Source organism: Astatotilapia calliptera, chromosome 1 (genome assembly GCF_900246225.1).
Source record: "Astatotilapia calliptera chromosome 1, fAstCal1.2, whole genome shotgun sequence".
Classification (NCBI taxonomy): Eukaryota; Metazoa; Chordata; class Actinopteri; order Cichliformes; family Cichlidae; genus Astatotilapia; species Astatotilapia calliptera.
In genome coordinates, this window is record NC_039302.1 from 4,896,917 (window position 1) to 4,909,683 (window position 12,767).

Here is a 12,767-nt window from a genome sequence, read left to right on the forward strand (position 1 = left end):
TTTGTTTGGGTGACTCAGCAGCCTCCAAGGGCTCTTTTTCCTTTCCTTCACCAGTGGAGGGAGGGCCAATGGGGCAGCACGAAACGGTTCTTTCCAAGCTCCAAATGCACATGGCCCCGAGCTCATCGCTGATCACATGCCTGCCACTTTGACATTTCAAAACACTATATCATCATAAAGCCCTGCAGATTCACCTCGAGAATAGTTTTTCTCCGAAACTGGTGAAAAGAAAAACCAGAGTGAGACACTCTTTATACGTCATGATAAATGAGCTTCATGCTGTTGATGCTTTGCGCTCGGAGACACACCTGAGACTTTTTCTATTTCTTGAAGTATCAGTCTGTAAGGAATGGTTGGGAGTTTAGAGTCCATATTTCTTTTTCTTTGTGCTTAATTAGGTTTAATATTACTGACATTACAGATCCCGTTTGTCTTATAATGACACATTACAAACCATCGCCTGCAAGTGTACAGCAAGCTCTTTTAAAAGCTATAATCATGTGATTAATAATCCAGGTTTTCTGTGAGTCACTGATCACAGAGCACTTACTGACTGCTCAGTTACACAAAGGTAGACCCTGAGTATCAGGTGCACAGTACAGTCTGAATACTTCTAAATATCTATTATGTTTGAAAAATGACAGAATGTATCAAACTAGGATAATAGTACAGTCAATTGTCTGGAGATGTGCAAGTTTATAGCCTTTCAAATAACATTCAGTAATGCATAGCAGGTTTTTGGTATCCACCATGTGACCATTTAGAGTTAAGGGTGGGGTTAGGATAGCATCCACAGCATTTTGTGGAATTTTCACATACATAAATGAGAAAAAAGTTCTAAATGACAGAAAAACATTAAGATGTTTAAAAAATGTTTAAACTTTGTGACTGCTTGTTTAGCATGGCACTAAAATGGTAAATGGACTGGTTCTAATAAAGTGGTAGTCTAGTAATCTGATGTTGGTGATTTAGTTTTTAATAAAAGAGTTTAAACAAGTAACTGAGGGGTTGATTTCTGTCAGGAGGCTGGTCTGGTCTTGTAAGATGACTTGAACGTGAAGATGCTTTAACATTACAGACACATCCTTTTTTTGGACCGTATATATAAGTAAACACTTCAACCTGCAGACTGAGCCATAACTCTCTCTGCAATCCCAGAGGCAGATGTGGGATTATTGTTTAACCAACAAGCTTCTTTTAGATGATTTCTAGGATTTTCTTGTTTCCTGGCTTCCTGGTACTTTGTATCCAAGCTTGCTGTTGGTGTTGTATTTGTGTAGTTGATTGGGAAAAAAATGGCCTTTTCTGAATGTGGTGCAAGAAATCCAATTAAAACCAAGCTTTTACTCTCTCTGTCAGGCGGGCCTTTTGGATACAATGAAGTGGCCATGATCCCTGCTGGAGCAACTCACATCCGAGTCACTGATAACAGCAGGAATTATCTTGGTAAGAATCCGTCTACAGAGCCGCTTTTTCTCCCTGTCTCTCTTTTACACACACCAGGCCTGCTGTGCGTTTGACTTTCAGCTTAATTCCATGGCAGTCTCTTTGCATCACTGTTTCATAGCTGCAGTGTAAATCAGTTTTATAATTCAGGTCTACACATGCTGTGGCTTCCTCTCCCTGGAGACAGTGGGCTTGACGGTCCCATTTGGTTTCTGGACCCTCTGAACGTTTCCCAGGCAGCAAAATAACCAAGGGCATCTATTCTCATCACAGTTTATGAGACCAAAATAAAACACGCCCTGAAACAGAATGCGCTGTTGTCTTTAAAGAGACCCTCATAAAGGCTTTATTTGACCACTTGGTTAAGACAGGTGAAGGTACTTGTTTCCATCCATGTCATGGAAAATCTCTCCCCTCCAGGAGTCACTGCTGCCATATATAGTCAGGCGCCATATTTCTGCTTCTGGCATCCGGCCTTTGCCTCAACTTCACCCACTGATAAGGAAACATAACTGTTTCCTTTGATGTCGAAAGACATGCCAGTCTTTCCTTCATTCTCATGACCTGTTCTTCCCTTGCACAGCCCTGCAGAATGGACGCTCCCAGTTTTTGATTAATGGAAACTGGAAGATCAGCGTTCCAGGCGAGTACAGTGTAGCAGGGACTAAGCTGGTTTATCGGCGCTCAGCAGACACCTGGGAAAGCTTTGAGGTGTCAGGACCCACCCAGGAAGACCTTCATCTAATGGTAAGAATATCTGAAGATGCTGGAACAGAACAAATATATATAATTCATTGTGGTAATGTACAGAACCAAAATGAGAAAAAAGTTGTCTCTGTCCAAATATTTATATATATTTTATAAATCAATTACATGTCTGTTTTGACACTGAAGACTTTAAAGCAGTGGCGTGTCTAGAAAACTTTTGTTGGGGGGGCCAGGTAGGGGCACAGATTTGGAGAAGGGTGGCAGATGTAATTGGCAGATAATGTTAAAAAAGAATTCTGCCAACCGTTAACCATAATTCAATAACCCTATAAACCTAATAACCGAATGCGCTTTTAACTCTTATTAGAATGAGATTTTAACCACTACAGAGCAAAGTCTTTAGATACTGTGTTGATAAAGTAAAAGAGATACAATCAGTGCTTTGTCAGTTTTTATTCAGCATTCAAGGACAGCAATATTTGCATAGTATTTTTACTGACATATAGTGCACATATGTTTTGAGCAAAAGCATTTTTGTAATATTAAAATATGAACATTTTTAACATTCAATTGGCAAATTAGCCAATGCAAAACTTTATCTGCCTATTAAAAAAAGAAGATAATCTTCTCACAAACTGGTGTTTGATTTTGAAACAGGAAAAAAGTGGGGAAACAAATGAAAAGACTAACATTTGAATGAAAGCTGAAAGCAAGTAAATACTTTCTATGCCTTCTTTTGATAATGTTTTCAGTATAAATTGTGCAAAAATAAACTTCTTGAACTTTTAATATGAGTCTGTTACGTGTTAGGAAGACAAGAAGTACAAAAACATTTGTAAACAGCAGCACTTGGAGTTGCAAAATATTTATGTTTTGAAAGTGAACATTTACTCAAGTACCTTGACAATATAAACATCCCTTCCTTGCATTTTCCTTCTCACACATACCTTCATTTGTAGAACTCACAGGTGACAGTGATGACTGCTGCTCAGTCCACCTTTCCCTGACATTGCTCTCTGCTTCTGGGTGTATTTTAGCCTTCTTAAGAAAGAAATTCTCAATATTTTGAGATCTTTTCATTCTTTCTCTTCTTTTATCTCTACTGGTTGGCCCTGAAGTAATAAAGCAAAAACTTATGTCACAAACAACAACTTTCCTGATGTATGACCTTGACTAGAAGTCAGGGATGTCAAATTCTGGCCCTCATGGACCCCTATCATGCACGTTTTAGATGTTACCTATACCAACAGAGCCAATTCAAATCAAATAATCCCCAAACACCTAGTTGTGCAGAAGTCTGTAAATGATTCTTTAAATCAGCTGTGTTGAAGTATGGAAACATCTGAAACCGGGAGACCAGGAGCCTTGAGATCCAGGACTGCACATCCCTGCACTGAACATGGCACAGGGGTGATTTACACTCTATTCATAACATGGAGCTGGCAGATAGGATAAGTAATGAGAGGAATTAGATAGACCGCACAGTGTAGTGTAAGTGCTGCGTTATGGTAAACTTTGGTAATATTGATGTATAAAGAACAACACTGGCTGATGACGAAGTACAGTCAGCTGGCATGGTGACACTGCCAGTATTAACCTGCAACCAAATCTGCAGCTCCACACAGCAATGTTACGACTTGGATTATATCTTATAACTCATAACTCTTATGCTAGCTCCCCCCAGCAGCCTACTGTCTGAAATATGCGATGGCTGCAATAATTCTTTAACTGTTATTTTTTCCTTGGTATTCTAATTTCACCGAAGTTTACTAAACTCAACAAACTTAATATTACTTACTGGGACATTTATTCTCTCATTTTCTTTTCACCTCATTTTCTCATTTTCTGTGGTGCCGTCTTTCGTGCTTGGCTCTCCTTCCTTTGCTAACATGATGCTCATTGGTGATGTTCGATTCAATACTCGAGAATCACTTTACTGACTCGTGAATCATGATTCACAAGCCCAACTGACTCACTGACTCATCCCTGTTGCTGTTAGCAAACTAATTTCATTAGTAGAAATATATCTAGCTTATAATTAAAATTGTGGGGAAAAAAACAACAGCCAGTTTCTTAAAAAAATTTCTGCTCTGAACTGGAAGAAAAAACCCTGAGTAGAAGCTCACATCAAGACAATAGCTCCTCTGTTCACAGTAGCAGCGCTCTGCTAACATGCTAACAGCACATTTGAGTTACTCACCCCCTCCCTTCACGTGCTGAATCGTAGCGTAAGCCAGTGGTTCCCAAACTTGTTTTGCTGGGCCCCCCTTTGTTTTACATGAAAAATGTTCGCGCCCCCCCCTGGCGCGCACACGCACAAACACATCTTCTAACCACACACCCCCATATTTTGCACCATTGCGGTTTATTTCACACCTCAAACATTTAGTAAACAATTAAGCAAATACAAGTAATCTGCAATAAATTACAGGTAGTAATAAAATAAACTACTGACTCTTTTACGCTACGTCCACACCTACACGGGTATTTTTGAAAACGCAGCTGTTTCGTCCACACGTAAACGGCGTTTCGAATCACCGAAAACTGAGATTTTTTTAAAACTCCTTTTTTGCGTTTACGTGTGGACGAGGAATACAGAGTTCGACACGCAACGTCAAAGGTATGTGCCTTTTTTTCACGTCAGCTGTGCGCCACGTTATTGTTTACATGAGAGGAATTGCAGAGTGGCAGATAGTCAGATTAACAGTATTTTGTCTCTATCTGCAGTTTTTACAGGCTTACATACACACACGCAGTTACTGTCCCTCTATTTACAAAGGCAGAGGCGTCACGGTGTAATTATTTTACATGTAGTTGTTATTTTCCTGTGTAATAATATTCAAAATTGCTATCAATACATTTTTCCAAAAATGTCTCTGTGCAAAATGGGTTCAAAAACATAAACAGCTGTGGGATGCTGTTTGTCCGGGATTTGAACCGAGGGAACGAATCGTGGCAGGATCAGCCTGATATTATTTGTATCCCACTGTAACTTTACTGTATAAAGAGCTAACATCTCCAACATGTCAGGAGTAGTTAGTTATTACAACAAGTGTTTGTGAACTAAAAATCAAGAATGTGGGATACTGTTTGTCCATGATTTGAACAGCCCAGCGCTGCTCTCGACACAGGGAAACCAATCCTGCAGGGAGACCTACCTCGGCACTTGTGCAGGTGAAACCATGCTTCACCATATTTTCTAGTCTTTGGCTTAGAATAGAGTTGGTTTGGAAACATATTCAGCTATGCTTCATCTCCTGCTTTGCATTCCTGTGGGCGCCCCGTGCTAGCAGTGTCCAAGCGTTGTTGTTTTTTTTCCCTTTTCATACCGTAACCCCCCCCCCCCCCCCCCCCCCGCAATGGGTTTTTTTGTGCAACACATGCACAATGCAACATTTGCAAGGCAGTTTTGTCTTTTCGAGGGGGAAGCACGTCCAATATGAGAAGACATCTCAGTAGCAAGCACCCCACAACAACAACAGCACAGTCAAAACCCAGCTACTACCATTGGACAACCTAGCAGCCAGCAGCAGGAGCAACAATCTTCAACAGCAGCATTATCAACAGCGGTCACATCACCTGTTTATTCCAGCAGCACATCAACAAGTACTCAGCAAGAGAATACAAGCACACACACAGCAGGGCAAGGACAACAATCAGCAAAAAGAAGACAGAGGCAGTCTTACATGGGAGCATTTGTGTCAAGGCCCATGATGCCACTTCAGCAGAGCAAGGTTGACCAGGTTAAAATGATTGCCCAAGATTTTCAGCCCTTTTCAATCGTTGATGACAGAGGATTTAGGGAATTCACCAAGGCACTTGATCCTTCATATGTTCTTCCCAGTAGAAGTACAGTATCCAGACAGCTGATGCCCGATTTGTTTCAGAAGATAAGAGCTGATGTTCAGGAAAAAATCAAGACAGCACCTGCTGTGTGCTTAACAACTGACTGCTGGACCTCCAGCACATCAACAAGTTACATGTCTGTTACATGCCACTATGTGACCAAGTTTAAGCTGCAGTCAAACTTGTTGGACTGTTTTGAATTAACAGACAACCATACATCTGAAAACCTGGCTAGAGAGCTGGAAAGGATTGCAACTGAATGGGCCATTATGGAAAAGATAGTTGCATGTGTAAGTGATTGTGCAGCCAATGTCAAGAAGGCTGTGGGTGACATTCTGCACTGGAACCATCTAAATTGTTTTGCACACATTTTGAATTTAATAGTCAGAAAGGGAATCCAGCAGTCTCAAATTCAAGAAATTATCAGAAAGGTAAAAGCAATAATTGAATATACACGCCGCAGCAGAGTGGCTTCTGCTAAACTGAGAGAGACACAGCAGCAGATGGGACAGCCCCAACTACGACTGAAGCAAGATGTGCCAACCAGGTGGAATTCCACTTATTACATGCTGAAGCGGATTGCAGAAGTGAAGGATCCCCTCATTTCCACCCTGGCCTTGGTGAATCCACAGCTGCAAACCCTGTCACTTGAAGAGTGGGAGATGGTCAAGGAAACCTGTGAGGTCCTGCAGCCTTTTGAGGAAGTGACTGTGGAACTGAGTGCCGAAAGGTATGTTAAAATAGTTTCATAATACATGTATATATTTCATGTTGTGTCATTACATTTGCCTAAACACATTTTTCAATTCTTTCCCAGATAATAGCATTTAAGATGTTTCTTACAACAGCTTACAATTAAATGTAAACTGTGAAATGGTTTTCTATGACAATGTATGCTTAATGCACTGCACTGCAGGGGCTGTAACTGCATTAAAACGCATGGAACTACAGTCTTTCCTTTATTTCTCCTCAACAGGTTTGTTACTGGATCAAAAGCCATTTTAATGGCAAGAGGGCTGCAGAGGGTTACTGCACACAGACAGAGAAGTCCTTCCATCTATCAGCCAATCCGCAACATGGTAGATATCCTCATGGCAGAAACTGTCAAATGGCTGGGGGTATCGAACAAGTGAGCCTGCTTACAGATGCTACACTTTTGGATCCCAGGTTCAAGAAGCATGCATTTTTGCATGATAGACATGCAGAAGATGCTGTAACAAGAGTTGTGGAAGCTGCATCGAGGTCCTTAAGACCACTGCCACTGGCAACACCCAGCACAGAGGAAGGAGAGGGTGTCCCACAGGCCAATCCTTCCACTGAGACAGTGCCTGTGATTTGGGCCGATTTTGAAAAGCGGTTTGCATCACTGAGGCCAGGAGTCCAAAACCCCTTCACAGAGGCAATGCTGGACCCCCAATGCTGGACCCCCTGGAGTGGTGGAAGTCCCGTGCCACTGTCTTCAAAAAAACCTGCGATATTATGAAGACGAGACTCTGCATAGTGGCAACTTCCGTTCCATCAGAGCAGATCTTTTCAAAGGCAGGACAAATAATTACAGACAAGAGGAACCGTCTCAGCCCTGGAAAAGTTCGGGAGCTTATTTTCCTCAATGCCAATCTGTAAGGGACAATTAATTTTGAAGTGGACTAGTACTTTTGAACGCTTTAATCTGTGAATTTTATTTATTTTTATTTCGATTTTTGATTTTGATGATTCACATTTCATTTCTATCTGTCAGAAATTTCATTGATATTCTATTGAAATAAAAATAAATGTTCCCTTTACAACTCTTTATTTTTTTGCTCTTTTTTGCTCTATAAAAAAGTTGTTTTTCTTTTTCAATCACTCATCTTAGCAATTGGGTTTACATGAAAAGACAAACAAATTAAGTTTGAGTGAAAATGTACATTTTTTGCACTCTCCTAGCAACTGACTCAGTGACTCAAATGACTCAAAACACCCGATTTATTTTGGTGAGTGACTCATTCAAACTCGATTCACTTATTGTTTTAGCTTCGGGTGGCACCTGGGGTGGCCAGTCTGGTTGGGCTGGACACGCCACAGCTTTAAAGGTAAAGGTACCAGTACCATAATGGCTGATGTAGCTCAGAGCCAACTGGTCATCTGTCCCAGTTTGTAACTGTTGAGGATTAAACCACATAAAGCATCTGGGCAGCAGTTTGACCAGACTGTTTCAGTTTTTGTTAAATGCATGCGCATTCCCAAATATATGGAAGACTTCTATAATTAAAGCACTTCCCAAAAGCCCTTGGTGACTTTCATCTAGGTGCTTTAACTTTTGACTTGTCCTGGCTAAATATGTGGCACAAGTGGTTAGTGAACATCTTACCTCAGCTGTAGTGGATCAGTCGGATCCTTGCAGTTTTTATATAAACCACAAAGGGGCACAGAAGATGCAACATGATTTTATTTAATACAGCTGCATGTCACTTACAGTAAAAAGATGCTATTTGTCAATCTGACTTTAATACAACAACAACAACAAGACGGATTCGATGGATTAGAATTTGAACATATGATAACTGATAATCCATTATTAGTTGATGTTTAAGGTTCACAAAATGTGAATTACACAGTCTCCAAAGGTTGATTCTGTTCATCTGGACGTAGCGTTTTCAGCTGGTTTCAGTCATTATGCAAATGTACTGTTTATAAGATTGGAAACCTGCAGTCAGCTGAGACTGAAGAAGTCACTTGGATGAGTGACAAAACGTTTCTCCCACTGAAAACGTCCAGATGAACAGAATCAACCTTTGGAGATTTACTTACCTGGATGATTGAGCATCAAGACGGTGAATTACACAGGCCTGATGACAGGTCCTTCAATTTCTGGTCAGTCTGTGGGAGTAGCTTCAAGTATCTGGGCACATGTACTGATAACAAGATGACTAACAACAAAATAGAAATGAGAACGAGGAAGCTAGTCAAAGACTTTTTCTTGGAGTTAGCCCAAACATTTTGGAAAGAGTATATGTCAGCTCGGTGAAAGAATCCGGTTACTGCAGATAGAAATAGAAATCTTCCTTTGGCTCTAATGGTCCTGACTGATAGCTTGCTATTTTTCTTTTTCTCCATGCCACTCTGAACTGTTCACTTGTGTGCAGGTTCTGGCAACAGACAGAAACCCGGGGATTGAGTACGAGTATTGGCTCCCACCAGACCAGTATGCTCTCTTCCACGGGAGGAGGAGCCCACTGCGACAGGCTCACCATACTGCCAGCTACCTACCCTGGAGTCAGCCCACTGCTTCAGCCACAACCACCACTACCAGGGTTCCACAAAACACCCCCCGACCTCACTGGTGTAAGGCCCATATACTCTCTTTAATTCTTGTGAAACAGATTCATACATTAAACCATTAGTTTAGTAAGTCAGTAAACTGTAAGTCAGTCAACCTCTCAAACAACCTCATGTTACTTAAAGCTCAGTTCAGGTTGAGAAGAAATTTTAGGCTGCCTTTAAAAACACACAAGTACCACATTAAAGAAATTTCTGCCAGTCATTCCTGTAAGGGGAGAAACTCATGAAAGAGTGTGCCGTCAGCAACATTCAGACCATCTGCCCTATACTGAGCAGATACTTACATGAATACAGTGTTTTTATTGTTTCTTTAATGATAACAGCTAAAATGGACTTTGTGCTATCTTTCCAACGTCATAAATGCTGCCTTCTGTGGTGTTGTGCTGTGGATCTGTTACCAGAACCAGACAGATTCATTGTGTCATTCCACAAATACCTACAACACCATTGGTCTTTGGTTGTCACTTTTCAGTAACTGAATGCTAGCTATGATGCAAAGCAGTGTTTTCTCATCACCAAGTATTGTACATACATGTACAGCACTCACTTACAAGTGTTCTCTGTTCACTTTATATTACTGGGCAACGAGCAGTCATCAGGGAAATCCAGGTTACAAAAAGAAAAAGAAGAAAACTAAGGCTTTGGTCCTGTGCAGTCTCTGCAGTCTGCAGTAATAGCACTAAACATTTACAGTAGTTTATACTCAGTTTACATGGATCACCATCAGACTCTTTGTGATCTGTGTGACGGATGGATTTATTCCAGAAACAGAGGCTGTTTCAGCCACATGCAGAAACAAAAATAACCCCACACGGTTATGCTTTGAAAGTAAAAATGCAGCCAAATTATTCAGTGGTTAGTAAAGCTCATCTACAAAAAAAATGTCAGTTCAATTGCATTTATATAGCGCCAAATCACAACAACAGTCGCCTCAAGACACTTTACACTGTAAGGTCGACCCTACAGTAATAGATACAGAGGAAAAACCCAACAATCATATGACCCCCTATGAGCAAGCACTTTGGTGACAGTGGGAAGGAAAAACTCCCTTTTAACAAGAAGTAACCTCCGGCAGAACCAGGCTCAGGGAGGGGCGGGGCCATCTGCTGTGATTGGTTGGGGTGAGAGAAGGAAGACAGGATAAAGACATGCTGTGGAGGAGAGAGAGATTAATAACAAGTGTGCCATTAACAGCCATTTAAGAGCTGTATCTGTACAGATGCAAGTGCTCACTTTAAACCGCAGATACAGAATGTGTGTAAAAATACAGAAAGAAATTATAATTTCTTCTAATCACCAGCAGGGGATGAAAAACAAGTTTGATTCTGCACAAATCTGAGGCTGAAAATGCCTGTTTTGCTACATTCCTCTGTTTTTTCAGGAATTATGATGTGTTTATGCTCTCAGGTGCTCGTTTGAAGTCAGACTATAACATGTTATTCATGTTCTATGTCCTTCTGAGACACAGCCTATTCATTCATGCCCTCTGCAGTAGACACGCAAGTCACAAAAAAACACAACTGAAACAATAGATGCTCCTCACTGACTTTATAAATTGATAAAGCAACGCTAATGATGCTAAATTAACAAACAAACTTGTGGTAATGCTGAAAATAGCAGATTGCTGACCACTCTGCAAAGTACTTGAAAATGCAGAAAGTACACATTTCTGAGTAACCTAATGAATATGTAATAAATTACTTTGGACATATTTATGCATCTTTAATCAGCAGCATGGGATGAAACTAACTCAGAAATATTGGCTGAGTGACTCCTTTCAGAGATAAATATAAAGCCAAGATTAGCTCATGAGTGCATTTTATTGTCTGACAGAGGAAGTTGTCAGACGAGTGGCAGCAAACCTAAAGGCGTGCACACGTGCACACAGCACCCTTACAGAAGTTCTAATTCAGCTGAATAAGTGAAAACACTCACAGTGGATGAAGGGCTGAAAAGAATCCATGTTCAGGTCCCATTTGATTTTAAAATAGTTTATCTGCAGGCTGGCCTGGTTGCTGCTGAGAAACACAGCTGGTGTAAGTTTCAGGATTACAGTACACAGTACACATGTGTTCAATCTCTCCTTAAATATTCACATGGGAATCTGCACTGAGCCCGAGGAGCCATGCCTTCTTGTCAGACTCCATCCGACCCTGCAATAAATCTAAGTAGCCTCTCTGGAAAACATTTTCCAGCAGGGGAATTTCTGCCAAAAGCAGAACTCATATCATTAACAGAAATAGTATTTTGATTGTTTATTAGATAAAAACGGGACTCTTCAGGTCGCAATGATACATAATAAAGTCAGAATGAATTTTTTTTTGCCGAAGCAAAACAGACTGTATGATGCAGGTTTTTTATATATTTTATCTTTTACAATGCCAGGTTTAGTTTTAGATATGTAATGTGAAGTTGAATAACGGAGACACATCGTGGATTTTTAAGCTGCTCTGTCATTTCTTTTTTTTTTTCAATCATGATCTCTTTTATTGAGAAAGCAATTGAACATAACAGTAGTATGGCATTGCTTTCACATTTTTTAACTTATAATTGAAAGGGGAAAAAAAGAGAGAGAAAAAGTTGCTGCTCTCTCATTTCATTAATATATTCAAATAATGTTTCCTGTTGTGTTATATAATGAAAAACACTGTTAACTGATAGGCTGTAATATCAGTGCATGCCTGTTGATCATTATCCAAAATGAAATGAACAACAGCAAACATTTAAGCCACAACACGACATAAAATATGTTTTTATAGCCAATGGAAATGGAGTTCCAGAGGAAGAGTTTGCCTTTCTAGTACACAGCTATAGGTTTTTCATTAGTGCTGGATAAAATGGAATGAAGGCACAACTTCCCACTCTTAAATCCAGAGGTTTGTTGCCTAAACTTAATAAAATAAAATAAACTTAATAAAATAAAAAACGAAAGCAACGAAATATAAGTAATAATCAAAAATAGGTTAAAAAAAAAGTGGATCAACCTTGACTATAGACTGTATATAAAAGATGAAAATAGCCACCGTGACATCACTGACCAGTTTTAGACTCAGACCAGTTTTTGGTCTCTTCCATGTTTTTGCTTTGGAGCCCAAAGTGATTGTGGTTGCAATACATAGAGAAACAGCCAATTGTAAGATGCCCAAGGATTTGAAAAATCATGTTGATATTAGTGTGTTGATTTTGTCTCTTCTAGTTTTACAGCCAGTGAAGCCACCACACCACCAGCGTCCCCACCAGCCCATCCTGCCTCGTCTGGAGCGGGACGAGAACCGTAGAAATTTCCTCCCTCAGCCCTCACCTGAAAGTATGTTCAAGCAACCCATCACATCACTCAACAAGCTAAAACTGGTATTTTTTAAAACTTCATGTACCCTATAAATATAGATCAGTCCCAAATATGTGCCAAGGCCAAATGCCACATTAACTCCAAGCTAGAGTAATAA

General features: G+C 40.3%; 2 protein-coding genes across 3 annotated transcripts in view; both read left to right on the forward strand.

Annotated features, from left to right (window-relative positions):
* Positions 1 to 12,767, forward strand: part of adamtsl5 (ADAMTS like 5) — a 64,837-nt gene that overhangs the window by 48,617 nt on the left and 3,453 nt on the right. For both annotated transcript variants that reach the window (XM_026149923.1, XM_026149984.1), the window contains 4 exons: positions 1,360 to 1,446; positions 2,030 to 2,193; positions 9,126 to 9,324; positions 12,518 to 12,628. In XM_026149923.1, the coding sequence (XP_026005708.1) occupies positions 1,360 to 1,446; positions 2,030 to 2,193; positions 9,126 to 9,324; positions 12,518 to 12,628 (561 nt within the window). The remainder of the gene's footprint in view (positions 1 to 1,359; positions 1,447 to 2,029; positions 2,194 to 9,125; positions 9,325 to 12,517; positions 12,629 to 12,767) is intronic.
* LOC113010826 (zinc finger BED domain-containing protein 4-like) lies at positions 5,520 to 7,655 on the forward strand. The gene is made up of 2 exons (XM_026150085.1): positions 5,520 to 6,730; positions 6,977 to 7,655. Exons 1-2 carry the CDS (start codon positions 5,841 to 5,843, stop codon positions 7,131 to 7,133), a joined length of 1,047 nt encoding a protein of 348 aa, XP_026005870.1. The 5' UTR covers positions 5,520 to 5,840; the 3' UTR covers positions 7,134 to 7,655.

Coding starts and splice junctions, on each gene's coding strand:
- LOC113010826 (XM_026150085.1), top strand. CDS start 5,841: ATGGGAGCATTTGTGTCAAGGCCCATGATGCCACTTCAGCAGAGCAAG. Junction 6,731..6,976: donor GTGGAACTGAGTGCCGAAAG/GTATGTTAAAAT, acceptor TCTCCTCAACAG/GTTTGTTACTGGATCAAAAG.